Here is a 27,309-nt window from a genome sequence, read left to right as displayed (position 1 = left end):
TGATTACTACCTATGCAGAGGGGAAAGAGGTGCAATTTGTCTAGCGGTTCGTGATTCAGGAAGCGCCCGGTGAATCTGCTACTATTGTAATTATTTCGGTGCTCATCCAATCTTGTTACCCCTGTGCAATGCGTACATGATTCGAAATCCCATACACTATGACTCAAATATCATCATAGGGCTCAAAGCTCATTGATATATATCCGCATCTGAAGTGATTAACAATCGGACCTCTCACGATTCTCCTAAAAATTGGTGCAGTGATACGTTGGGATAGAAATGGAAGTATAAGATCCAACATGTATGTTGAATGACATGTCAATTATTCTCAAATGCGACTGTAGAGGCCAAAGTCATTCGTTATTCACGTACCTTCCACAAATCAATCTCTGCGGCATAGTATAAATAAGAATTCTTGTGCCGAATACATTTCGAATATCACCATTGTTCTCAAGTAATACTCTACTTACACAGCATAGCACGACACGACACAACCATCAGCCTTAAAATCTACGACTCCTCAGAAGCCATCATGAGACTCAACATTGCATCCTTCCTGGTCATGTATGCCGCGGCAGTCCATGCTGTTCAAGGCAAAGCACAGAAAACCTTTGCCGTCCTCCGGTTCAACAATGCGCCCGGCAGCTTCAGCAGTGCGGGTCGCATGGACCCCATCGTCTTCCCCGGCTCGGACTCATCCCACACCCATGGCATCATGGGAGGAAGCAACTTCGACTTGACGGTGACTGGCGACCAGCTCCTGCATTCAAATTGTACCAATGCCAAGATCAAGAACGACAAGTCCAACTACTGGGTCTCTACGCTCTGGTTTCGCAAGGGAGGCAAATTTAAAAAGGTTCCCTTGTATTACATGAACGTCTACTACTTGTAAGTTTCGCATCCATGAGAGTGTCCGAGATCTAGTAGACGTAGGCCATGTATACTAATGTTAGTCTCACAGCTTCGAGGCCACCGATGATGAGATCAAAGCCTTCCCCCCAGGGTTCAAGATGGTCAGCGGTAACGCCTCCACACGTCTCCCGCCAGCCACTGGCAGCATCCAACTCGACCCGTCCAAGGGCACCATCCAGCCCGTCCAGTGGACCTGCCCTACGAAGAACGCAGTAGATCACTATCCTGCGGGCAGCGACGGCAGTCACGCCGGCATCCAAGATCCGAGTAATCGGCAATCCGGTGCGGGCTTTCCGGTAGTCAACTGTGACGCCGACAACTCGCCACTGCGTCAGGACATTCATTTTCCGTCTTGCTACGATCCCAGCGTCGGCACCGAGGACTATGCCAACAACATGGTATTTCCGACGCCCATTTCACCCGGCAGCGACAAGGTCAACTGTCCCAAGGGCTACATTCACGTCCCACATTTATTCTACGAGGTGTACTACGACACGGCGCAGTTTGACAGCCAATGGATCCGCGACGGCCACCACCAGCCTTTTGTGCTGTCCAACGGGGACAATACGGGCTTCAGCTCGCACGGCGACTTCATCTCGGGCTGGGACGAGCAGACGCTGCAGGCAATCATTGATACCTGCGATGTCGGCGATCGCAGCAATGGCCCCGACGGCAATGATATGGAGGATTGCCCAAACATTCCTGGTGGCTTGAACAAGGATGACAAGTGTCCGATCAAGGCACAATATCCGGATCCAGGTGACGAGTGGGTTGATGCTTTGCCAGGCAACAATCCCATCTCTGGTTGGATGCCCGACCAATAAATGCAGTAGTCCTTCATAGCGTCGCATCTACTTTCATTAGACATAGATATAGAGAATCTTGAGCGAATCTAATTTTTCGCCATCGTTGCTTCTTAAAGGGATATACATGACCAATAACCATGTCTATGAGCAAGTCTGTCCATTTAATTCTCCCATGTAATAATATCTCGTAGCTTGGTCGTACCTCAAGATGACTTCGTTGACCATCATGCTGATATCTATACTGACCTGCTGCCAGAGACAGAGTTCGTAGGATCTGGGCTCGAAACCTGGCATGAGTAGAGCACACTGCCATTTCTCCTCGCGCCCATTCTGCGCAGTCTCGTTGTCGTCCAATCCAGGCATGGATGTCTCTGCATTGTCTCGAGGACACTCATTACTGCCACCATTGTTGCGATCCACAACGTCAGAGGGACACAGCACAACCGCAAAATTCCGACTTGGGTTGCTGCCCACACCATCGCCGCTCGTTGAATCTGAATGCTTCCATTGTATTACCATGCCCGGTCGTATGCGCTCGGTAAAGGGGATAGACTCTGCGGCAGGATCAGGATCACGACTGGTCAAGACGCGTTCGCCAGCCGCCTTGGCGTCCTTGGACTCCTCGTCCACCGGCACAAAGACCCGCAGCATCTCGGCGTAGCGAAGAGTATTCTTGCTCGACTTTGCGTCGGCGAGGTTGGGGTTTACGCAGGCAATCACCACGGTCCGGGTGTCCCGGTTATCGTTTGGGTCAAAGATATGTTTGAGGACCTTGGTCAGGGCGCAGTGCCGAAAGGGAATGTGTGGTCTCTTTTTATTTGGCCGGCTGGATCTGTTGCCTCCAGCCGCCGCCGCCGCTGCCGCCGCAGCAGCAGCATCCCACTCGGCTCGCCCACGAATACAGTCCTTGAGTGTAGATAGACTCTTATTGATCTCGCGCGTCTCCTTCATGCGATCGGCGCTGTGAGACGCGATATCGCGGGCGACTTCGGACCCAGCGAGATCGACCAGGTACAGAAAGCCCGCGGGGCGCGATGAGGAATCTGACGACGGGTCCTCGATGCGGACGCGGCAGATCGAGTGCGAGCGCGACGAACCGTCGTTCTTGGACGTGGACGCGGCCCGGCGCAACTTGGTCGCGGACCTCAATAGGGCTGTCACTTGGCTCTTGTCCTCAATGCGCTGCTCGCGGGCTCCGAAAATCTGCGTCTCGCCGGCTGCATCCTCGAGGATCATGACGGACTTGCGAGCGCTCAGCAGGTCAAAGGCCGAGTTACCGGCCAGCTCGACCATGGTCATGTAAATCTGCTTGGTTCCGTCGACATTCTTGCTCAGGAGCGTGTCTATGACGAGGGCCTGCAGTCGGCTGATGGTAAATGTCTTGCCAGATCCCGTCTGGCCGTATGCAAACAGACTGCCAGTGCCCCCCTGCCACGCAAAGGATATCAGGTTCGCCACGAGGCTATTGAATATAGTCTCCGTCTTTGTGTCCGAGCCAAATACCTTGTCCATCTGATAACTCGAAGACTTTATAGTAATACATGCTGTTAGCATAACCCCAAAAAGGCTGGCGCGAAAGAGCCTCTGAATTGTAACGCTTACCCTGAGTTGGGGCCGTCCACTGGGGTGATTATACAAATCGTGCAGATCTAGGACATTATTCTGCATCGACCGCGAAAAGATTGCGCAAGGAAAGCGAGAAGCAAAGTCCTCGTCTAGCATTGGCCGTATGCGAGCGCTCACAATCATTTTCGAGTTGCTTGTCTCGGCCGTCACCGTCCCCGGGGCTGAAGGGGGTTTGAGCCCCTTGAGCAAAGTCTGGTACTGAGACACATTTTCAAGATAGAATTGGTCCATTTTTCGTTTGTGAATAAGGGATTGAGTTGATTCCTGGATTATCAGGACACTGCGCAGTTTGTCATGTGCGTTAGTATAGAATTTAAATATAGGGGGGCTACCATTGTTTTTATTGGTGCCTAGATAGGCAGAAGTCAAAACAAACCACAATCCCGTAACCATAATATCCCGACCTATTGTATACCCACATTTATATCGCCTATTAATCATATGAAATCCAAAATACATTGTTATATTCTCATGAAATAAACAAATGTACGAAATATCCCTTTCACCATGCTTTTGGCCCTTTTGGGTTGCCTCAATCGAAATTAGTTTGTTGAAGTTGTCTGGATAACAAATTAAACCCATATCCCCAGTGATGGAGGTTTTGATTTGTAACCGCAACTCCATGGCCGCTTCAGCACATGTCGAACTGCTCAAATGCATCAAGCTCGAGCTCTAGCTTCTCACATTCTGCCAGACTTCACAGGAACCAGTTTTATCCACAATGGGGACTTTTCCCATACCATATAGACCTTTTGGTCCAACCAATCCTCGTCCGTTGCACTCTGCAAGTCAAAGTGCCAAAGCAATCTGGCCACAATAATCTTCATTTCCACATAGGCGAGATTGCGGCCAATACAATTGCGCGGACCATACGAAAACGGCTGAAAGGCATCCCGCTTATCATTGGCGAACCTCGGGTCCTCACCGCCAAGCCAGCGCTCGGGAAGAAACGACTCGGGCTCGGCCCAGTTCGCGGGGCTCATGCAGGCAGCATAGATGGGGATGCTCACGGCCGTGCCGGCGGGCAGGAACTCGCCATTAACAAGGGCGCCCCCGGCGGGCACAATGCGCTGATGGGGCTGCGGAGATGGAGGATATACGCGTAGGACTTCCTCGATGCAGGCGAGAAGGTACTTGCACTGGTTGACGCCGACAAAGGTGATTTCGTCGGAAGATGCAAATGCGTTGCGGATCTCGCGGGTCAGTTTTGTATACACGCGTGGGTTCTTCAAGAGCAAGTATGTAAGTCCTGATCCAAGGGTTAGCATGAATGAGTCGGCGTCTCCATCGGTGAATAGAATACACACCAGAGAGGGCTGTCGCGGTGGTCTCACTGCCGGCACCGATCAGAATGGAAGCGTTGCCAGTCAATTGTTCAAACGACATCTTTCCGTCCTTATAAGCGTCGATCAACTTGTCCATAAAATCTGGTACGGTTGATTCGTACTTGATTCGATGGCTCGTTTTTTCCTTGAAATAGACCGTGAGTTAGCCAACAGCAAGCCGAGGACCTCTGCATAGATAGACTATGCTCACCGTGTTTAGCTGGTTTAGAGTTGCAACATCAGACTTGACCGACGGAGGGATAGCCCACAGCTTGGCTGGCAGTTGTATAAGCCGAGGTAGACGTGATATGGCTTGGTTAAAGGCCATGAGCTTGGCTAAGCTGAAGAAGATCTCGATCCATTTGTGAATACGGCTACTTGTTAAGCAGTCAAAAGACTCGCCAAAGGCTGGATAAAATCAGCGGAAAATCCCGGTGAAGCAGGAGAAGAATCATACAGAGAAAGCCAATAAAGTCAAAAGTCATAAACTCTATGAGTGTTAGTTGATTGCCAAGTGCAAGCGGGTTGTAGACATACGTTGTACCAAGCAGAAATCTCGACGGGACGTCCGTCCTGGCAAGCTTCGTGGAGTTTCCGAAATAGAGTCGCAACGTATTCTTGCATGACGGCTTCCTGGTCCCTCAGAGCCCTCTCGGAGAATCCGTGTGCCAAAAGCTTACGAATATAGCCATGGTATTCACGATCAGCATTGAGAAGAACCGGTGGCCCTACCAGACCAGAGTGATACTTCTTGTCCTTTGTGAACTCTGGCTGACCCGAGGCTTTGTGTCCATAGATTTCCTTCCATTGCGCAGGCTGTATGTAGGATAGCTCATTGGGGGAAGTTCGAACAACAGGCCCATAACGATTGTGCAGTTGGAGGAGATCGTTTGGTGTAGTGCCTCGAATATAGGACGCAGCAGCCCACCAGGACGTGCCAGCAGGGATGCGTGGACCTGGATACTTGGAAAGAGGGTGGAAGTAGATGTTGTAAACAAACTGAACTAGGTAGTATAGTAAGAACTGTATGATCATCAGCAGGAGGGTTATAACGATGACTTTAGCTCAAGGTAGAGATACTTACGAGGACAGGCGCACCAATCACCAACAATGCGAGTGGTAAAAGCCCTTTGGGCAGCACTGTATCGGAAAGAGCCATCTCGTGGCTTCAGATTGCTGATCGAGTAGAGTTGAGATTAGCGGTAGACTGCTGGACTTGGGGCAGTTTTATAACACGCCGGATCCCGCTTATGAATAGTATTAAATGTATGAACGAATTCAGTCTCGCCGGGGGTATTTAAGCATGCCACTATGCATCGTGATGATACCTCAAACCCCTGCCAAGAGCTATACACTCTACGCTAGATATGGTGAATTCTCACCCGCATAACTTTATGCAAATTGCATACAATATCGCCAGTGATATGTACAACTAATCTCTGCTTTATTCCCATTCGATATTTTTCCGACTCTGTCTGCCGAGAATAATTAATAGGACGCAAATAACAATTTACCTTGCTCATAAATGCAGTGTAGACACTGTGATCGAGCAGAGTTTTGTACATAATCCAGAGAAACCATCCGCCCATGCAATGCTCCGGCAACTAGGAGTCCTTCAAATCTATTCACCATTTCGCTTATAAGGTCTGTGGTATTCCTCTTTTCAATCCCAGCAGGAGGGCAAGAAAGTTGTTGGCCCGACTGAAAGATAACATTGTACTTTTCAGTTGTGCAATACGGCGGGCATTTGCACTTCCGGTGCACTCCACATACTGTAGCTCCGGATTTAACGGAGACTCCAGCTGGGTATGATAAGAAGAATGTAATGGGCTTCAAGTCACTGGTTCACCGTGTCGATCACGGAAAGTTCAGATGATACAACAGTTGTTGCTTTGGGCGGGACTGGTGCATTGTAAAATGAGTCCTGATTTGTTTTCAGTCTTGTGCCATACCAGAAGCTGACCTCGTAACGCTTTCGTCGTTGTTTCTGGAGCAGCCATCTCACCTTGGCCCTCAAAATACACAAAGTCCATTTGCGCGTGAATTGACTCGCCCATTGCCAAACCGTGAATACGACTGAAATTAGGAGAAACTGGGTATACGTATTAAAAGGAACTACTGCATCTTGACGTAGTTGCTGGGGAATATGCCGTGCCTCGTACCAATCATTCCTGTCCACCAGTCTGTCTCGTTTTCCGTTCTCTTCAATATCGTGATGACTTCGCCCTTCTTGAATGTCAGATCGCCCGGCGTATCGCTCTCAAACGTGTACGAAGCAACCGCTTGGTTCTTCATCAGGCCCTGCTTGCTAGGAACGTTTGGCTTGGGGGCTGCAGGTCTACCGGGGGGAGCCCTGCCTGCGGCAGAGCCTCCAGACTGGTCCCATGTCGATGCGCGCTGGGGAGGTGCAAAGTTGTTTGCCGGTGGCGCTCCGCCGTACTGTTGCTGACCTCCTCCGTACCCCGGTTCAGTGTTGTAAATATCGTCTTGGCTCATACTTGCGCCTGCATTGCCTCCTACATTGCCTCCTAGGAATCTCGGATCGTTCAGAATGTGCATCAGAGGCGCAGCCTCTCCAGGCGGTTGGATGCTGCCGCTGAGAAGCTGCATGGCTGTCAGGCGCTGGCCGTATAGCTTCTCATTGGCATCCTTGCGCTCTATTATGGCGGAACCCTCGAGCGAGACTCCGGCAAACAATCCCTTGGTCTTGCTGTAACTGAAGATGCCAGCTACACTCTTGAGCGAGGCCGCGCCGGCAGCTTCGGCATTGCGACCGATGGGACCCGCTGCGATAGAAACATTTCCTCCCAATGTGATCGAACCGGCTTGCGCGAACGTCTTTACAGCGTTACGATCGTTGAGAATGAAGACGAAATCGGTAATCTCGAAACCAATTTGACCACCAAAACCTGCGCCTCCAGTCATGATGGCAGTAGGCGCTGACCAGCTGCCATTGTCGAGACGGGCCACTACCAGGCCAGAACCGAAACGAGCAGAACCCAGGAAGCCGGCTTTGATGACTGTGAGAATAGCAAGACCCTATCGACGAGTGCCTGTTGTTAGCGCCCATGCGGTTGCATTTTTGGTGGATTTTAGTCTTTATTTGAGCCGGCTTACCTTTGCATTGCGAAGAATCTCTGGTGGGATGACCTTGTCAGGCGATAGAGCTTGTCGGGGGTCGATGAAAGAGGTGAGAATCTTGCCGCACTTCTTACACTCCGCTGAATAATGGATCGCGATATCAGTATTTTGGTCACCGTCATGACTTTAGGTGTCTCTTTGCCGTGGCTGCTTGTGCGCGCAAATCGCTGGGTATCACGGCATCACGGCACAGCGGATGTATGGCGGGGGTTCTTGGGTCAGTTGAATGACTTACACGCCAGTGACGAGGGCAGAGGGTTGTTGAGGCCCATGATTGTGGAGGAATTCGAGTCGCGCAGTCTTCAGGTGCGATTTGCAGGCTGCGCTCACTCGAGAAGGATTATGAGAAACAGAGGGAGGAGGAAATCAGCTCTGGGTGCAAGCAGAGAAAGTCGGCTGATGCCTGAGTATTATTGTGCTTGCGTTATGTACCTACGGCCAGCAGCAGCTACGTACGGCACGCCGCGTAGCTAAGGTGGGGTGTATCGCGAGGTTTGGGGATCACAGCTGCGGGGCTGGGGACAAGGATGTACGACCGATTATCCGAAGAGTCGATTGTAAGTGAATAAGAGAGTACAAATTGGGAATGGATAAAGGACAGAGAGTAGGAGAGAATATTTGTGTATTGCTCTAGATACTAAGACGTCAGGATACGAAGGCGAATTACAAATGAGTAAAACTGGTGCAGTGACGGGTTTCGCTATCATAACGTTGTCATGGTTTAGGTTCATCATCAGTGAAAGGTCAAGGTACCCTGTAGGTACGTGGGAAGCTGAGGGAACCTACAGCTCGACCAGGTGGCGTAGTAAGATGATATGTCAACCCAATCCCATTACATCCCGAGCTCCATAGCGTCTTATGATGATTGCCTGTACCTACCTTAATGTACCTTAGGCATTGGCTTCCTTGGGCCTGTCAGGATCTCCCAGTCTTAGTCTTGCAAAGACAACTTCTGTAACCTTTCCTTGGCGCACCCTGAATCTGTTCAACCGTTGTCAATTGTGGCTAGAAATCACCCAGCCACAAAAACTGCGTCATTGAGAAGCCCAGCGCATTGAACCAGACTTAATCGCCCAGCCTGGGCCCCTTTGTTTCCAGTAAGGTGGTGAATGATTGATTGATTGATTGCACATGACCGCTCCAACAAGGCAATGAATGCGCCCGGGCCTAGAATCTCTAGCTACCTACAGAGAGACGACACTAACAATTGATTTCCTCTCACGCACCTCTCAACAGAACATCATTCGATCGCATTCGGCTCTTACCGGGACAAGACGAGACTCAGTCGAATATACACAATAGTCACCTTGTCGCCTCCCTCGCAGTCAAGTAGATCCAAGACCTCTCGCACAATTCGGCAGCACGGAAAGCCCGCCTAGCCCGCCAACCCGCGCTTGGTCGATACCTACATTCATTCCCCGGACCTTTGGGGCAGAACGGGGACAAACGCACTTGAAACCCGGCGCCAGCCAGACCAACGAAAAGAACACCGCCCACCTGGCCACGCAAAGATAGACTTGGCTTCAAACAGCTTCACAAGAACAAACTTGCATTTTCCCAGTCTTCACGCCAGCTTACAAGACCCCCACCAATAAATCATGTCGGAAGCCTACGAGCGCGAGCGCCAGAACAATGCACGCCTCGAAGAACTCTCGGCCAAGGTCTCGTCCCTGCGCGGCGTGACGGTCGACATTTACGACAATGCCCGATCCCAGGACATTATCGATAATACCGTACGTCCACTCCTGACTTGGCTTATCTCCTCCCCCTCTCTCCTCTCCCTCGCTCCGCTCAAGGCACCTGGGGGAGGATTGCGCAAAACTTGGCAGCAACATGTAGCTAATCCGCCCTCCTCATGTATAGACCGATACCTTCTCGTCCATGTCCACACAGCTCAAGGGGTCCGCCGGTCGGTTGGGACGCATGGCCGCTTCCGGAAACAAGGTCGCCATCTTTAAGCTGTCGGCCATAATCATTGGAGCCTTTATGGTACTCTACTATACCTACAAGCTCTTGTTCCGCGCTTGAAAGAATATCAGAGTAACAGATTGGATTATCGACTACAAAGTTGAGGCAACGACAGGGGAGACGACATGCCTATCAAAAAGGATACCCTTTCGGCGTGACCAGTCACACATTGGAAACAAATTGGTGTACATGGGTAGGATGCTTTTCATGGACTTCTTTTCAGAGCTACCGTATCGCATATACAGACAGAGCAATACCGAGCATGCGTGAGCTTTGCAATGGGCTGAGAACACCACAAGACGGAGATGAGGAATATGCATAGCATTGGCGTTTATGGGTAAGGTGCACAACATGATTTCTTTTCTAGGTACATGCCATTATAGTATATAGTTGGGTAACGTAGATCTTTTCATGGTCGTAACATTCCACGTCATGCGCCTCCTTATTTTGATGTGCGTCTTTTGAGTTGGTCTATCATGATTTTTTGGCCAGCCATATTCCATCCTCGACACATACAAATAACCAGTATCAGGTTTTATGCCTCGCAATTATGTCACTTACGCGCCCTACGCCCTTCTACTGCCAGACGTTTGAAAACAAATCATCGTTGCCAAATCCTGATCCCGGCTTGCTCGTAGTGGTAGTACTAGGATTGGTAGCCGTGCTGCTTGTCCAGCCTCCGAACTCCTCGTCGGCAGCAACCTTGGGCTGGGCCGGGGCCAAACTGAAGCTTGACTGAGTGTTAAATCCAGACTGGCCGGGAATAATGGGAGTGTTGGCCAGCGAGGATCCGCTGTTACCCCAGCCAAAATCACTACCTCCAAATGCGGAGGGCTTGCTGACTTCGGGGCTTTTCTGCGCAGGTGCTGCTGGAGCAGCTGGTTCGCCCCAGGCATTACCCCAGACATCCGAGTTGCCGAAAGCAGAGGTGTTCAGCGAGGCAGCCGGCGCGGGTGCTGGTTGAGCGGGCTTTGGTTGGGAGAGATTGAAGACTGAAGAATCAGCTGGCGCCGGGGCGAGTGGCTGTGGAGGAGGCGAGGCGACAGGTTGCGCGGCAGGGGCAGGGCTAGAAAGATCAAATAAATCACCAAAGGACGAGGAAGCTGGTTGTGCGGGCTTCGCAGGTGCTGCGGCGGGCGCACCCCAGCCACCGAAACTATCAGAGGGATTGTTCTGCTGAGCAGCCGGCTTTGCTGGCTTGGCATCAAAGAAGCTACCTCCGCTCAAGTTGGAAAAGGACGATGTAGCTTGGGGAGTGGACTTGGCACTGCCAAAGTTGGTCAATCCTGCGAAAGCGTCCTTGGGAGCGCTCTTTTGGACAGGGCTCGTTACATTTCCAAAGCTCAGTCCAGCAAAGGCGTCATTTAGTCCAGCACCGCTGCCTGATGGCTTGGATTGATGACCAAATGTGGGAGACTGCACAGGCGACTGCATGCCGCCGAATCCACTGAGCGAGCCAGAAGACTGATGTTGGTGTGTCGGCTGCGGGCGGGGTGCTGAGGCGTATAGAGACAGAATGGATTGCTTGAGATCTGGCCGCGACTGACCACTGGAGCCAGACGTTCCAGTCGTGCTAGCAGGTCGGGGTGGTGCAGCACTCGCATCACTCAGGAAATCCAAGCCAAACAACGAGTCCTTGGCAGCGGTCGTTTTCGGAGGCGCGGGAGCAGCCTTGGGCGGAACTTGCTGAGCTGCTGAGGGACCTGCCGTACTGGCTCTCGGTGGTAGATCATCCCCGCCAATCAGGTCCGCCTGAGGCGCTCTCTGAGGTGCGGCGGACTGGCCGACTGAAGCCTTTCGGATGGACTCTTTGCGCTCGATATTCTGCTTCTCCTTGACGATACTCAGAGGAATATCATCATCGCCATCAACATCCAGAGTGGCAGGATCAGGTCTCGGCCCGTCCATTACCCAGCGCTTCAATTCATATTTTGTCCTGATAAAGTTCTCAATCTTGGCTTCGGATGGCACGTGGCCAGGTGCCAGTTTGGATTCCCAGTACTTGTTTGCGCGCGCGTTTCCCCAGTTCAGAACGCTCTGAAGTTGCTCATCCGTCCATGAGTCCAGATCGACAGACTTGACTCGAGAAATGTGTGTGCCCATAGACCGATGGATTCCAGAGCAGCGGATGCAGACAAAGATGCCTAAGTTCCAACTCGCCCATCTGGGATCTGCATGTGCAGGGACGTCAGCAAATGTCCAACAATTGGATTATTGAAGAGTCATCGCATCAACTCACGCTTGTTCTTCTTGCAATCGGCGCATAGCTTGTTGGCTTCCAACTTTAGGAGACTCTTGAGCGTAACCTGGTTCTGGGCAGCACGCTCGGCAGCCGGGTTCGGAGGCCGTCGTGACATGATTGATGGACGATTGACAAGCTGCAGGATCTGGTGTGTCAGAGTTGATTGAACTGATATCGAACAGATTGAATGCTAGTTATTGTTGACGGTGCACAGGTGCGCAATTCATGCAGTGGTTTTGTGTGTGTGGTGTTGTCAGAAGCTCGAATTCCAACCTGTCAATGCCCAAAACTGTGGCTTGTTCAACTAGGTAGCAGTTAGCAGCTGCTGCCCCGAGCGACTGTATGAAGTCAGCAGCGTCAGGCCTAAGACAATGGGGGGTCCTTTCCCTTGCGATTAGTGGGGGTTCGGATGCCGCTAGATACATATTCCGAACCTTATCGCATACTCATGCAGCTCCCTGCCCCGCTAAAGGGGTTTGTCTTAAGCCTCTGTCATGTTATAGTATGTATAGTCTGGCTGTGTGCAACAGTAGGTACTTCGTATATACCGTCATTGTATAAGGTCACGTATGTTCATTACAATAAAACATCATCTGACACAAAATCTCATTGAAAATTATAAATACTATCTGTAAAACGCTTGATAGAGGAAACAACATTAGTTGGAAGAAGAATAAAAAGAACAAAGATTGGCTAAAGCCAACAACGAGCATTAGTCAAAAGCCATTACGAAGTATCAACTGAGAGATTTGGGGGATGATAAAATCTTGACAGTTGAGAGTTCAATCCTTCCGCAAACGTTCAGATAGATACAGCATTCTCTTTTCCATCTCTTCGCAGTCCGTCTTGCTGGGGATAGACCATTGCGACTCCGACTTTTTCACGAAGGCTCCGACTCACAGAACAACATAATCCCACATTTATGTGAATTGCCTTGTCAACCTCCTCATTCAAGCCATCCGAATCACAAAAAGCCAATATATAACACCACCCGTATATCAATCCCTGCTCCTACGTGCGAGCCACAACCCCCCAAGGCTTGCATACGCATCTCTTATACGCATTGTCATCGACGTGAACGGCGGAGCTCATGTAGTGGAGCATTCCTCTATTAAAGTTATACTGCTTCGATATGACAAGGGAGACCGGTGTGGCTGCACATTCTGGGTCGGTAGTTCAACGCGATTCTGTCTCGGCTGCTGCAAAGGGGGGGAAGAATATTAATGTGAAAAGGGGAGGCAGTGAAAAATTCTGCAACTTGGGCTGTGGCGATGAGTAGAGGAAAAAGTCGACCAGAAGTTGTTGAGTGTTGTAGTGGTGACAGTCTGAAGTGTTGATCATTATTGTGTCGTCGAGAAGGAAAAAGAATGCTTCGAAAGATCCAAGGCCGTGAATTCATACTTTGTCTGCCCACTATGGACGCCAATTGTTCCGTTGGCTGGTAGTAGCTATTCACGGAAAGAATGAAGAACAATCGAGGTCAAAAGAGGTGGAATGGGCTCCTGGTTGTGAGCGATTGTTGAATATATCCTTACCAGAGTGCTACATTCATTTTTGAATCATGAAAATACTTTCTTGGTAGTTTGAAGACTGTCGGACGATTGCTTTGACGACAGGCCCAACCTGAGAGTCCACAACGCCCAAATCGCGGCTTTCAAAACCAGGAGAATAAATATTGTGATACATTTGCAACGGCTCGGTTCTCATATACGCGTACACGCATTCAACGTCAAATGCAGACATCAGCCTCAAGAATGAATAGTAAGCACAAGCTAAGAGCCAGGACCAGCTGTGATAGAAATGAAGAGGGTATATTGACGAAGATTAAAAGACGTAAAGACGTCATCTCTAAGCAGGCGATGGCGACTGGTGTGATATCGAGGACGTCATGGATTGGATCATGCTGTGCAGAGAGTTAGCCACGGGCCCTTCTTTTCTGTTGAATTCTCCCAAAGCTACAACTTACCGCCTGTTCTTTTCCGACAGCTCAATGTCCATTCGCTGCAACTGCTGAATGGTAACACTAGCCTGTTCAAGCTGCGGTAGCAAATAATGTCAGTATACTTGTATATTCGAGGCTTCGTAGTATAAAGTAGAGTAGTAGAGTAAAGGGGTAGGAGCCTGAAATAGTGGACATGTATGTAGATGGTGCAAGCCAGCGGTTAGGGGTTTGTGCGCACCGAGGCTACAGCAACGGAATATGGATCATCATCCTCACCTTCCACACGGGGAGGTTCTGTCGAATTCTCAGTCGCGTCGTCGTCGCCAGAGGCATTGGCAAATCTACTAGAGGCCAAACCACCTCTCTTGGAAGGTGCTGCCGCTGCCACCGCCTGCTGCACATGCATTAGATGTATATCCTAGGTCTCGGTTCAGGTGTTACAGACAACTGACCTTGGCCTCCGCAATCTCTGCATCTTTGACCTTGAGTTGCGCATGTAGTTCATCAAATCTTGTCTGAATCTTCTCGGCATGCTGGATCTTGTCTTCAGCATGCTGAAGCTTCTCCTCGGCATCCTTCAGATTTTTCTCCAAGACCTCACGCTTCTTGTGCTCCTCCATAACCATGGCCGTCATGCTCTCGTACATGTCAGTATAATCGGCCTCATGCTTGCGCGCCTTGGCAGTGGTTTCATCCTTGTGAGCCTCGAATTCCTTGGCAGCGACCTCATTGTCTCGCTTGATGCTAGCAATCTCTGATTCAAGCTTTTGTAGGTTAGCTTGCCTGTCTTGCAGCTGGTTCTTCAGATCAGCCACTTCTTCGGCAGTCTCTGTAGCGCCTTCCCTGGCCACCTTGAGGTCCGCGCAATGCTTCTTGATCACAGCCTCATAGTCCAAAGCGGCATGCTTCTTGTCTTCCAGAAGTTGCTCCTTTTCGGCTCTCGTTGCTTCAATGTCAGCAAGATACTGCTTCTTAATCTCCTCGAGTTCCTTCTTCAGCGCATCGGCCACGGACGTGTCCTGCCTCTGGTTTTTGACAGCATCAATTTCTGCCTCAAGCTCCACGTTGTTCATCTTGGCTTCCGCAAGCTGCTGCCTAAGCGAATCGGATTCTTCTTGCAAGGTGACCAACTCTGCGTTGGCAGCTGTTGCTTGGGACAACCTGGTTTGCAAGTCCTGAGCTTCTGCCTGCGCCTTTGCTAGGGCCTCGTTGGCGGAAACAAGAGAAGCTTCGTATTGCGATGAAGTCGACTAGGTGTGTCAGTACTTTTGGTCATCAGAAGAAGTAACGGCGGGCTTACCTGATGCTTTGCCAAGTCTTCTGCACTGGCAGCTAGCTTGGTTTCGTGTTCACGGGTGATGTCTTCGATAGCTTGCACGTGCTTTGCCTCAAGGGCTTTAGCCGCCTCAGCCTGAGAACCGGATGCCTCGCGTCTCGCAGCGTCCAGAGCCTCAGCTTGCATATGAATAAGCTTCTCAACCTCTGCGGAATGAGCCTCGTCGTTGGCTTTCTTGAACTCCTCAAGTGCAGCCGAGTGTTCCTGGTTAGCAGTGACAATATCTTGCTGGGCTTTTTCCAGGGCCTCTTGTAGCACAGCCAATTGTTCAGCGTACGCGGCTTCGTCGGAGGATTTGCCCGTCAATTCCGTCTCGTGGCTAGCCTTGAGTTCTTGGATGCGAGATTCCGAATCTTGGGTAAGATTATTGATATGTTCGGCATGGGATGCTTTCAAACCGTCCAGCGCCTTTGTCAGCTCATCTTGGCTTTGTTCCTTCAAAATCTTGATAGCTTTGGCATGACTAGCTTTCAAGTCTGAGAGCTCAGCGACGAGGACGTCTTTGTCACTGGAGGCGCCACTCTTGGCCGTTTCCAAATCCATGGCAAAGCTAGCCTGCAGCGCATCAAGGGCCTTCTGATGTTCTTCCTCTTTGACTTTCAAGGCGTCGACGGCAGTGGTGTGACTATCCTTCAGCTCATCCAGCTCTTTCTGGAGAGCCTCTTTACCGGCCGATGCACCGCTATGGGCTTCGCTTAGCTCGCTGGCATGTTGAGCTTTCAGCTCGTCCAGTTCTTTCTGGAGTGCCTCCTTACTGGCCGATGCACCACTGTGGGCTTCGCTCAGCTCGCTGGCATGTTGAGCCTTCAGCTCGTCCAGCTCTTTCTGGAGAGCCTCTTTACCGGCCGATGCACCCCTTTGGGCTTCGCTCAGCTCGCTGGCATGTTGGGTCTTTAGCTCATCCAGCGCCTTGCTTAGAGCTTCTTCAAGCTCCAAAGCATGGCTAGCCTTGAGTTCATCAAATGTCTTCTGAAGCGCTTCCTTGTCAGTCGATGCACTGTTCTGGGCCTCCTCCAATTCCCGGGCATGCTCGGCCTTCAGATGCTCAGAAGCCTTGCTCTGAGCCTGTTCTAGCTCTTGGGCATGGCTGGCTTGAAGTTCCTCCAACGTCTTCTGCAACAGAGCTCTTTCCGCCGACGCACCAGACTGTGCCTGCTCGAGTTCAAGGGCGTGTAGGGCCTTCAATTCTTCCAACGACTTGCTCAGAGTCTGCTCCAGTTCAAGTGCATGGCTAGCTTTCAGGTCCTCCAGAGCTTGCTTGTGAGCGTCCTCATTGGCCGATGCGCCGTTTCGTGCTTCGTCCAACTCGACAGCATGTTTAGCTGCCAACTCCTCCAGCTCTTTCACGTGTGCTTCTTTATCAGCCGAGGAACCGCTCCGAGCTTGCTCCAGCAGAGAAGCGTGGGTAGATTGCAGATCATTCAGAGCCTTCTCATGATCCGCCGTGCTGCCCTCAATAGCAGAGGCATGTGCATCCTTGGCAGCTTGCAAAGCTTCTTCGTGGATAGCAATCGCTGACTCGTAGGTGCTGGTCAAGTCCTTGTGTTTGGACTCGAGCTCGTTGTGCTGAGTCTCAAGCTCGTGAAACTTTCGCTTAAAGTGTGCTTCGCCTTGGAGCTTCTCGATTTCCTCTTCGTAATCCTGAGAAATAGTCTTGAGCTGGTTCTCATGCCTCTCCACAGCAGCCTTGTGATCAACCTTGAACTTCTCAAACTCGTCGGTGAGCTGCTTGTGGGATTCTGAAGCGGCATCCAGCTTGCTCATATCCTCCTTCAATGATGTGAATTCGGTGCGGACTGAATCAAGCTCTGCCTTGGTGGTTTCAAGTAATTGAGTGGCTTCCTCCAATTTGGCCTTCAGCTCCTCAGCCTCAGCTTGAGAAGCAGCCAGTGCTGCCTTGTCTTGTTCAGCCGCAGCCTTGACTTCTGCGAGTTCCGTTTCGAGTGCAGTGATTCTTGAAGTCGTGGCAGCGCCCTCGCTCTCGGTAGCTGTGGTTAAAGCCTCAACCTTTGTCTGCAATTCCTCGTTCAAGGCCTTGAGATCCAGTAAAGATTTCTCCTGATCATCTTGAGAAGACTTGGTGGTGTCAAGTTCAGCACTGTGGGATGCTTTGAGAGCCTCAATAGCAGCTTGATGCTGGTCCTCGAGAGACTGCTTTAGTTCAGCAAGTTTTGCAGCATGTTCCTCGGTGGCCTTGGATAGAGCAGCTTCGTTGTCTTTATCGCTCGAGTCCTTCTCGGCTTGCAAAGTGTCAAGCTTGGCCTGTATCTCAGCCAGGGAGCTCTCCTCTCCTTCCCGAGAGGTACTAATATCTGAGAGCTTGGCCTTGTGTGCTTCGAGTTCATCCTCTGCAAGCTTGAGCTTATCCAAAGCCTCTGATATTTCAGCACCGAGAGCCTCCTTTTCCGAAGCATGTGTGGCTTTCAGACTTTCAAGCAGCTCTTCTTGGCCCTTTTGAAGCGCATCCTCAGCACCCTCAACACCCCCTACTTCTGCCTGTATCTTTTGCTCCAACTCCGTGACCTTGTCCTGAGATGAGGTGACTTGAGACTTGAGAGACTCAATCTCCGACTCCTTTTCAGCAAGCTGAGCCTTCAATTCCTCCACAGCCTTAGCGGACTCGGCAGCGGCGGCAGCTGTAGATGTAGAAGAGGTAGACAGCCGACTAGCATGTCCGGGAGCTCGCGAGGTAGTAGCGGTTGCTGGTCTCGCGGCGGCAGGTCTAGCGGTGGTCGAGGAAGTGGACAGGCGGCTCGAAGTGGTTCGACTGGCTGCAGTGGTGCTCGACGCCGCAGGTCTTGCAGTGGTGCTACTAGCTCGCGGGGATGCAGCAGTGCCAGTCGCAGACACAGGCTTCCGAGCAGCAGCAGTGGTGGATGCCGTAGTGGAAGTGGCAGGTCTTGTTGTTCTAGCCGTCGTCGAAGTACCGCTTCCAGGCACGACAGATTGCCGGCGAGCAGGGCCGCTGATAGAGGACGTGCTCTTCTCGCTCTCTGATATAGAAGGCCGAGATCTGTGGGTTGTCGTGGTTCCCGTGGTTCCTGCGGTTGCAGGCTTCTTGACTGTACCAGCAGGCGGGCGCGTCGGGGGCTGCTTGAGGCCGCTCGTAGGCTTGGTCGTCGCGCTTGTCGTGGTCTTTGCGGCAGTTGTGCCGGTAGTGGTGGGACGACGCGCGCCGGTTGTCGAAGAGACGCCTACTTTTGCCTTTGGCGAGGCAACACTGGGAGGTTTGGAGCCATTCGGGGCGCTCTTCTTGGGGGTTTCATGGGGTGAAGTGGTTGTACCGGTGCCCGTTGTCTCTTCTCCCGACAAGATGGACTCTTCTCGGTTGACGACTTCGAAGCTCTCGGATTCCGACATGTTGGGCTCTAGAAACTAGGAAGCAAGCTTCTCTGCCGAAAGAAAACGAGCGCGTATGCTGGAAGAGACTGTATTCCGAAGATACCTAAGGTAGGTAGAAAGGGAGATAGATATTCAGAAAGGGGTCTGCGGCAAATCAGTTTCCCTGGAAATTGCGCGCGTATTATTAGCTCAAGTAGTGTGTATATATATGGGAAGCTCTCGGGGGTGCTCCCAATCGCGCATTCAACAGTATTCGAAACAAGACACTGGAAGAAGGAAAGAAAAGGTGCCCAAGACAACCCAATGGGCACGCCTCTGTGTTTCTATGGTTCTGCCGATATCTCAGGCCTCTCAAACAGTACAGTTGGTGATGCGCGCCTACGACACGTCACATAAGGGAGGGTGGGCTGGTTGTCAAATGGGGGGAGATTGACCAGTCGAGCTCCTTGGCCTCTTTTTTTCTCTTTGGGTTTGGTGCCAATGAGCGCTTAACAGGCGATAGTGCAGCAAGGGTAGCTCGAGATGCGGACTGGTGCAGTGCAACTCTAGGAGAGACAGATAGATAGAGATGGTAATACGTTGGGTACATACCTCTTACTCTTGGGAAGTCCGAGAAGACTTTTGTTGACACCGATTTTATATAAACACCAAGCTTAAACTTTTGGCGACCACAAAGCCTAGCGGTACATGTGTTCAAGAATTGAAGTTGGTGTTGAAGGGTTTGGCATTGAGAGAAGTGCGCTCAGAGAAGGTCGCATCCATTTGCTGTCCCTCATCCACTCCACCTTTGGGGATGCTGGGGGGGGGACTGCACCAGGGCCTTGGGCAAACAAAAATGTTTCTATGGGGCCTATGGACAGGGTCTCTGGTGTCTTGGTCCCCGTCCCATGTGTCTGTCACATTGTCTGCTGCCTCTCTTTCGGCTTCCAATCCTTCCAATGGCGGGACATCTAGGGACATCAGATCAGGACCCTCCTCGTTAATCAGAAGGTCCCAGGGGTCCATCCACCCCTTGGCTAGCGGCCCCCCAATCACTGCATTAGCGGGAGAAGCCAATCATATTAGCTTCCTTCCTCATGCTATCGAAGCTTCATGCTAAGCTCGTCCTTGGACATTATGCAGCGCCGTTTTCACAAACGTGTCAAGTCTGGGATGTGCCTCTCGGCATCCTCGTAGATCAAACTCTATCATTCCATGCCAATAGCAGACAAAGAAAGGTATATTGTAGTAGATAATAATAGTTGATTAGTTATAGTATAGCTGTAAATATGTTATTCGAGACTTGAGCTCACTGGATATTCATGTCCACAGAAACTATCAAAATGCTAAACAGCGAAAGAAATATACAAAGTCTGATGAGAGAAATATGCACACCAACAAATCATACCACAGACTCATGGAAGCTTATTGAGATATCTGGAATGATTAAGGTGCTAAGGTAATAGGTTCGAGGTCAACCCTATAATAGGGCCACCGCCTCGTCCAGAAATTGGTACTCTAGAGACGCATACTATATCGTCCCATGCAAGACGTGTTGTGGTTTACACATAGGGGAAGTTCAAGCAATGCAAAGCTGATCGTTAGAATTCCTTCATACTCAAGATACCACACCACACACAACTGCATTCAAGAGCAGGTATATACTCATCCCGTCATATCGGTCATGATTTATTTCAAACTACTCCGCAATCTTTCTATCTCTTGATGCGGGACAATTGATGGTGCAAAAATGTACATTAGGGAGGGGTATTTCAAGGTGACGCTCAACGAAACAATTTGAACCATGCAAGATATCTAATCTAAGGTATCTAGATTGATATGTTCCTCCCATCCTCCACCCTTTTGTCTTCTACACAGGTCAACGCCAGTTGCTGATGAGGTCATCGGTCATGGCGTGGATTTGCAACTCTGACTTTTCTGGGGACGCCGTGAGGAACATCAATGGAAGCAACAGTGTCGCTCTTCGCTTGATTTCGTTTCCACTGTGGCCTATCATTACTACCATGGACGAAAGCTTGGGCAATCGAGGCGGGTTGTGGTCGAAAGCGTCTTTCAGATGTTTGATGAGTGACACCTCCTCTTCTTTTCTCCATTGTTCCAGCTCCACTGATTTGGCGGGCAGTCGACGACTTTTGCGAGCATCTGATTTTACTATAGCATTACTCGGCTGAGAGTAGCCGCCGCCGCCGACGCCGTCATTATCAGGATTCGCTGCCAGTCTTGGTCTACGAGGATTCGGAAGATTGCCGCGAAGGGCCAAAGCGGCTTTGCGATTGTGTTCACGGAGTGATTTCTTTTCCGCCTCTGCCTGAGCCTGGCGCCGCCGCTTGATCCTTTCTTGCATTTGTAACATGTATTGGCGGTCATTCTGCGTGTGCAGCAGTTTTTGCTCCTCTTGTCGCAGTCTATTAGGCGCATCGTTGAGTGTTTCTCGCAGAGTCGCCAAAATCGGCCCAAGGGCTTCCCGTGCTAAGTTCTCCGACTTCGATTCCGGTCTGAGTGGGCGATGCCTCAACTCACGCATTAGAGGACGATATAGCTTTTCCGTCCACCCGAGAAGTCGAGCAAGGATCGAGATGGTGAAATCGGTGAAGAATGATCCCTTGATCTTCTGCCCCAATGCCCATCCTCTCCCAAGGATTGCAATGAGCAAGGGGATGACGAGTCGTACGAGATCTTTTGCTATGCCCTGTTGTGCATCCACGTCGTTGTTCAGCTCGCTGGCCCCACGCTTAAAGGAAAGCCAGTGCGTTCTGATATTGTCTACGTCGCGATCAATCTTGGAAAAATAGCGCTTCATCATCTCACTGTGTTCTTTCAAAAAGTCGTTTTGTGCTGGCAAGTCTGCAGCAGAGGGCGCCTCCGAGAGAACTCGGCCAAGCTTTATAAGGTAGCTTGTCATGTGCTGTGCTGGTCTTGTCTCGGGGATTTGCTTTTCGGTCAACAGCTTTTCCCAGTTGTTGGATATGGCAGACCAGCCGAGACGCTGCATCAAATTTCTCGCTTGCGAGAAAGAATCCGACGGCAGTTGAATAGTGACGACGGAGTCACTCGAAGGCGCGTCGAAGAACGCAGAGTCATCAATATCTTCAACTTGGCCATCACGAAATCTTCGCACATCATGCCTTAATTGTGATGCATGACGGTTCGGATCGAATTCTTCTTCCTCATCAAGATCGGATATTGAGTCATCGCCTGCATCAATGTTCGGGTCTTCTGGTGTTACGAACAATTCCTCGTCATCTGCAATGTCGAGCTCATCATTAACCGGCACAACAGGAGATGGCTTTGTCCGAGTCTCTTTGGCAGGCTCAGCTCTGCTGAAAACATTGCGTTTCGGGCTGCTGGCAGCATTTATCTCATGAGCCTTTCCACTTTTTGACTGCTTTGGTTTCGGCCTCTTTTCGTCGGTATTGGATCTAACCACGGCATTCTCGTCTATGCGGCGGTCTTTCGAAACTAGCTGGAGTACGGGGAGATTGGTTCCCAAGCTCGATGCTGTATCCCGCTTTTGGCCTTGGCCTGAAGGTACTGAGTCCTGATCCTTGTCCTGAATGCTACCATTCTGAGGTGTGTTGTGTTTACTGCTCCGAGAAAGTCTATCTTGATCCAGCACCTTTGGCTTCCGAGAAGACACTTCAGGTTCTTGCAGGTCTGTAACCATACGGTCGATGTTGTCACGGGACTGGACTTCCGACGCATTTTGTGCTTGTGCACCATTCGGGCTCGCGGGGACAATAACACCAATCTCGTGTATCTCAGGAGAGAGTATCGGTCTAGATTTCCTCGCAGACTGGTGACTAATTGCTTCAGCCGAATCGCTTACTTGCAGTCCGTTGATAGTGTCGACAGGATCAGCCGCGGCCGCCCTTGTCACAACGCCGTTTGGAATCTGAGTAGGTGAATTCCTTTGGTCTTGAGTTGAAGGTTTCTTCCTTGCAGGCTCATGGCTGAGATCCGTATCTCCCAACTCCATCTCGTTAGAGATTGAAGCGAGTTCCTCTTGGTCATTGTGGCCTAGATCGATATCGGATACATCACGGTTGCTATCCTTTCGATTGTGGGCCCCTCCAAGGTCCTGGCTGTCGGCAACTGCTACTACTTCCTGAGATGACCCCAAGCTATTTACTAAATCTACCATTGCTGGATCGACGGCATCATCCTCGTGATTGTGTTGTACATTGTGTCCATCTCTGGACGATTGATCATCTCCAACGCGGGCCTGAGCAATTCGAGGTGATTCGGAGGAATTGTGGCTGCCGGCGTTTCGAGACTGAAGCGACCCTGGGCCCCGCAACAACTCTACAGCCCCAGCAAAACTGGAAGTCCTCCGGCGCTTGTGTGACTCGGCAGATTGGAGAAGTTCTGCAGCGGAGCGGCGTTTGCCTCCCCGGGACCTAATAGAAAGAGTAGGTGTCACGGAAAGAGGCGCTTTCCTTGGGGATCTCGCAGGTATGCCTTCTTCATTGTCTGAACCTGATGAGGCGTCATCCTCGTCAAGGCTTTCGATAGCACGTCGAGCATCAATGGTAGACCGCGGCATCCTCCTAGCCTTTGGTGAAATGAACCCAGAATAGCAATATCAACTGAGACTTTGGTCTTGATGGTTGCACAAAAAGGGCAATGAGGTTCATCACCACATAGGTGCAGGTCGCGACGGGAAGGCGTGAGCTTTGGCGAAGTTTCTCGTTTCAGTAAAATTCGCGGCCGTTTCAACGTTTTAATCTTCGAGTGCAGTGATTTTGATGATTTTCATAAGGTTGCCAAGTGAGTGCCGGTGCGTGGGTGAGCAAATACCGTAGGATAGTTTTTGACTTCACCAATTCTGAATCCCTTCATCGAGTAGGTACATTATGTAGGGTCTCAGTTCTCAGGGTTGTCAGCGGTACGCGACGCGCCTGCGGCCCACAAAAAGGTGCTTGCGGGACCTAAGATAGATCGGTACGTACATTACCCACCCCTGTTCCTGGCAAGTTGATTTTGTGCATTCTGTCATGGATGGTGGGGCATAAATAGGTAGGTAATGGAAAGATGCGACCGCGGGGTTGAGTTGAAGTCACCTCTCCACACTGATTGAAAGAGCCTCCTAGCTTTCCGTAGGGGTTCGAGACCTGAACAACGAAACTACTGGAACATTAAGCCCGGATACTGAGACCGACACAGATATCCCGCCAGACATTTACATACTTTCACCGTTGACTTGAAGCAGCTCCTTCACCATAGGTTTCTCGAGCTATCTCAAGCCAGACTTTGAGCATCTACCGTCTATCTGCCGGCCTCTCTACACTGGCAGCCTGTCCAACTCCCACTTGTCTGCTGCCAATGGAGCCCTCTCCAAATCCAACATTCAATGCCAAATCCCCATTTGTGACTCTTGAAGTCCTCGACCCCAGTACAATACATGCATTTGTCAGCCCCACGAAGGAGATCAACGATGGTCCAGATGTGTCCAGGTTTCTCGTGTCCAAAGCATATAGGGATATTGGCATATTCGTACTGCAGCTGAACCGGGCCATGTGCCCCAGGAAGTCCAAGGGCTCAGATGGGAAAGAGAAGGTACAAACCTTCGAAATCGGCTCGAAATTGGAAACACAACCGGCCAAGTCTGTGCAAAGCATTCAGCAGCTCTTATTCAAACTAGAGTCGTTTATTGACGAAGCGCCACCAGACAAGGGGCCGAGGAGGTTCGGAAATGTCAGCTTCCGAAAATGGTACAAGATTCTGGACGAGAGAGCGTCTAGCCTGCTGGAGGAGTGTCTACCTCAGTCTATCCTGAAGTTTGGCTCTTCTCCTGGTCAGAATGGCGTGACAGCTGAGGAGGAGCTGAAAGCATACCTCCTTGGCGCTTTTGGAAGCCCCCAACGGCTGGACTATGGTACTGGGCACGAACTCAGTTTCCTTGCGTTCCTCATTGGGCTCTGGAAGCTTGGTGCCTTCAAAGACGGTCAGCAAGATGGCGAGATCGAGCGCAATATTGTTCTCGGCGCCTTTGAACCATACCTTAGGGTTGTTCGGAAGCTCATCTTGACGTACACACTTGAGCCCGCCGGGTCACACGGAGTTTGGGGTCTCGACGATCACTCCTTTCAGCCATACATTTACGGTTCAGCGCAACTCACACGACCGATTGGTGACAATGAGGAGATGCCGATGGAGGGGTCGCGCTTCGGTGCTCCCAGGCTGGATGCAGTTTCCAAAGCTGACAAAGTGCAAGACTACCGGGAGACCAACATGTACTTTTCTGCCGTTGGGTTCATCTACGATGTGAAAACGGGGCCGTTTGGTGAGCATAGCTCTGTATTGCACTCCTTGTCCCAAGTCAAACTAGGATGGGGCAAGATCAACTCTGTAAGTTCTGCACATCTAATCCTGGCTGGATGAAAACTTGACTCTAATCTATATCAATAGGGAATGCTCAAAATGTTTAACGGCGAAGTTCTCTCAAAATTCCCCGTTGTACAACACCTTCCTTTTGGCTCTCTTCTCTCGTGGGAGCGAGACCCTGATGCCAAGGAACCCCAGCAGTCTGTACATATGGTAAATCAACCCATAGCTTCAGCTGCGCTCAAGTCCAACAACTCGGGCACAAGCGCTGGAACGGCGGCTCCGTGGGCAAAACCCGGGAATATGCCACCACCAATGCAAGCGCCATGGGCATCGGGTGTGCCAACAACAAGACCACCACCCACGCAGGCAACATCAGTGAATCCATCTATCCGAACGCCTTTTCCGGCAAGCCAGCCTCTTCCCAGGCCTACTGCACCAGCAGCCGGCTCAACAGATGCTCAAATTACAGTTACAAAGGCACCGTGGGCCAAAGACTAAGCAAATAGATTCAATAAACTCGCTAGAGATGACATGGCAATGATTTGTCGAGCAGTGATCTTGTGTTGATTTTATTGATACATAAATTAATCTGGGCAGGAAAATCATGCCCCATCGCAATATTTCTACGGTCGTTCTGTTCCAAGGAGATGAGGGAGATGGCCACGTCGTACACTTTCTTCCCACGCATATCATAACCTACAGCAAGGTGTCATGTACCAAATCGATATTATAATGTTTTCAAGATTCTGACTGTCTACTCGCGGCGTTTCTTCTGATGAGTCCAGATATCCCGGCTATTTCCCTATGATGTCCTCGAATACATATCTCCTCAACCCATCCATTTGCCGCTAGAATCCCGTGCCTGCTCTCGCTTGTCACTTGAAGAAAGACAAGGCCTTTGACACCTTGATACAGAAAGTGCAAACCTTTCCAGAATAGGCACCGTGCTTGCGGCAAACGCCTGCCATTTTGCTACGAGTTGATGGATTTGATTTAGTTTGTCACTTATGATTGAGAATTCTGGATTTGCGAGAGGTTAATCGCTAGGATTTCGAGTATCTTTGTATCTTTGTATGTTTTTTTTTTTTTTTGTCGGTTTGTTGTCTGTTTTGTTGTCCAAAGAAGATTGGGCTTGTAGGGGACTTCATGTCGTATTTATAGGAAATTTTCCGTGGTAATTCACCGCCAGACGCACCGCTAGAGACATTGGTGATTGAGCACTAGAATGAGATGCCTTGATGTTTACCAGATATAAAGGCCGTGAATCGAAATCATTCATTATCGTGGCATCACTCAAGGCAGGAGGAATATGGATAGTTTAAGCAGCAAACCAGTAAAGTGGTGCCCCTGACGGAATAGCACAAGGACAAAGCAATTGGCTTTATTTGGGGTCCATCAGGAGAATGATGGTGTTGTCCACTAATGTTGCCATCATTCATGCGCTGCACATGAATTCATGTGAGTGAATCCTTGAACGCTAGTAGTCTTCGTAATCATCAGAGCCACAATCACCATCGTCTCCCCCACCATCATCATAATCCTCGTCATCATAATCCTCCTCCTCCTCCTCATCATCATCATCATCGTCGTCGTCACAATATTCATCAACATCATCATCATCATCGCCACCACCATCGCCATCATTTTCGACGCCGCGCTCACGGCCTGATGCCTCTGCTCGGGCTTGATCCATATCTCCCTGGCGAACACCTTCAACGATGCGTTTGGCCTCTTGCCAGTCTTCGTCCTTGGTAGGATCAAGATTGTAGTGGAACATCATGTGGTACATGGACTTCCAGCCGCCTTGCTTGGTGATTTGGTAGTTGGATCGGGAGTCTATGAAGCCATTCTTGGCCGAGGGACTCTCGCCCCTGGAGTTGCCAAGAGCTGAGCCGGTCTTATTGTTGGAGCTGGACATTGTGGATATGTGGACAGATATGAGTCTCGACTAGGCTCTGAAGATCAGGCTGTTGTATTTCTGAGTGAAGGCTTGGTCGGGATTTTCTTAGAAGTCTTTATAGAGTCAGGAAATTTTGGGGAGATGTGTTTCCGGGGAAAACGTCGTTTTGTTGTTTGTATGAACCGAAGCCGATGAGTACGTTGGAGAAGAAAAAAAATAGAAACGAGTTCTAGCATCAAATTGAGGAAGATATACGAGTAAAGCAGATGGACGCCTTAGATATTTGAGGTAAGTTGTCCCTAAGGCGTTTGCCTTGCTTCTGAGGAATGCTAAGACTGTGCAAACGACGACGTATTCTAGCTGTCTTCTGTTGGTAAAAGGACTGCACTGTACTCAGCCAATAGAATTGAATACAGGCACCTTGTTCTTGTGTAACGAGTGC

At 50.4% G+C, this 27,309-nt stretch overlaps 9 protein-coding genes across 9 annotated transcripts; 3 read left to right on the top strand and 6 right to left on the bottom strand.

Annotated features, from left to right (window-relative positions):
- Window positions 1-532: 532 nt before the first annotated feature.
- Window positions 533-1,736, top strand: PFICI_10169 (uncharacterized protein; the record flags this gene model as incomplete). Its single annotated transcript, XM_007838750.1, has 2 exons — window positions 533-888; window positions 962-1,736. 2 exons carry the CDS (start codon window positions 533-535, stop codon window positions 1,734-1,736), a joined length of 1,131 nt encoding a protein of 376 aa, XP_007836941.1.
- Window positions 1,737-1,859: 123 nt separating this feature from the next.
- On the bottom strand, window positions 1,860-5,828 carry PFICI_10168 (uncharacterized protein; the record flags this gene model as incomplete). The annotated part of the gene is made up of 8 exons (XM_007838749.1): window positions 1,860-3,245; window positions 3,321-3,624; window positions 4,029-4,593; window positions 4,652-4,814; window positions 4,881-5,077; window positions 5,127-5,157; window positions 5,207-5,692; window positions 5,754-5,828. 8 exons carry the CDS (start codon window positions 5,826-5,828, stop codon window positions 1,860-1,862), a joined length of 3,207 nt encoding a protein of 1,068 aa, XP_007836940.1.
- A 956-nt stretch (window positions 5,829-6,784) lies between these two features.
- On the bottom strand, window positions 6,785-8,082 carry PFICI_10167 (SH3 domain-containing protein; the record flags this gene model as incomplete). Its single annotated transcript, XM_007838748.1, has 3 exons — window positions 6,785-7,708; window positions 7,787-7,890; window positions 8,046-8,082. 3 exons carry the CDS (start codon window positions 8,080-8,082, stop codon window positions 6,785-6,787), a joined length of 1,065 nt encoding a protein of 354 aa, XP_007836939.1.
- Window positions 8,083-9,408: 1,326 nt separating this feature from the next.
- PFICI_10166 (uncharacterized protein) lies at window positions 9,409-9,838 on the top strand (the record flags this gene model as incomplete). Its single annotated transcript, XM_007838747.1, has 2 exons — window positions 9,409-9,543; window positions 9,674-9,838. 2 exons carry the CDS (start codon window positions 9,409-9,411, stop codon window positions 9,836-9,838), a joined length of 300 nt encoding a protein of 99 aa, XP_007836938.1.
- A 516-nt stretch (window positions 9,839-10,354) lies between these two features.
- Window positions 10,355-12,135, bottom strand: PFICI_10165 (uncharacterized protein; the record flags this gene model as incomplete). Its single annotated transcript, XM_007838746.1, has 2 exons — window positions 10,355-11,949; window positions 12,018-12,135. The coding sequence occupies 2 exons, from the start codon at window positions 12,133-12,135 to the stop codon at window positions 10,355-10,357; spliced, it is 1,713 nt and encodes a 570-aa protein (XP_007836937.1).
- A 2,047-nt stretch (window positions 12,136-14,182) lies between these two features.
- On the bottom strand, window positions 14,183-18,658 carry PFICI_10164 (uncharacterized protein; the record flags this gene model as incomplete). The annotated part of the gene is made up of 3 exons (XM_007838745.1): window positions 14,183-14,356; window positions 14,415-15,212; window positions 15,263-18,658. 3 exons carry the CDS (start codon window positions 18,656-18,658, stop codon window positions 14,183-14,185), a joined length of 4,368 nt encoding a protein of 1,455 aa, XP_007836936.1.
- Window positions 18,659-20,498: 1,840 nt separating this feature from the next.
- On the bottom strand, window positions 20,499-23,183 carry PFICI_10163 (uncharacterized protein; the record flags this gene model as incomplete). Its single annotated transcript, XM_007838744.1, has 1 exon — window positions 20,499-23,183. One exon carries the CDS (start codon window positions 23,181-23,183, stop codon window positions 20,499-20,501), a length of 2,685 nt encoding a protein of 894 aa, XP_007836935.1.
- A 779-nt stretch (window positions 23,184-23,962) lies between these two features.
- Window positions 23,963-25,465, top strand: PFICI_10162 (Serine/threonine-protein phosphatase 2A activator 1; the record flags this gene model as incomplete). The annotated part of the gene is made up of 2 exons (XM_007838743.1): window positions 23,963-24,988; window positions 25,049-25,465. The coding sequence occupies 2 exons, from the start codon at window positions 23,963-23,965 to the stop codon at window positions 25,463-25,465; spliced, it is 1,443 nt and encodes a 480-aa protein (XP_007836934.1).
- A 979-nt stretch (window positions 25,466-26,444) lies between these two features.
- On the bottom strand, window positions 26,445-26,885 carry PFICI_10161 (uncharacterized protein; the record flags this gene model as incomplete). The annotated part of the gene is made up of 1 exon (XM_007838742.1): window positions 26,445-26,885. The coding sequence occupies one exon, from the start codon at window positions 26,883-26,885 to the stop codon at window positions 26,445-26,447; it is 441 nt and encodes a 146-aa protein (XP_007836933.1).
- Window positions 26,886-27,309: the final 424 nt, after the last annotated feature.

Source organism: Pestalotiopsis fici (genome assembly GCF_000516985.1).
Source record: "Pestalotiopsis fici W106-1 unplaced genomic scaffold PFICI_Scf_7, whole genome shotgun sequence".
Taxonomy (NCBI): domain Eukaryota; kingdom Fungi; phylum Ascomycota; class Sordariomycetes; order Amphisphaeriales; family Sporocadaceae; genus Pestalotiopsis; species Pestalotiopsis fici.
The sequence above is the reverse complement of the archived record's forward strand: the minus strand, read 5'-3'. Positions and strand labels throughout refer to the sequence as shown.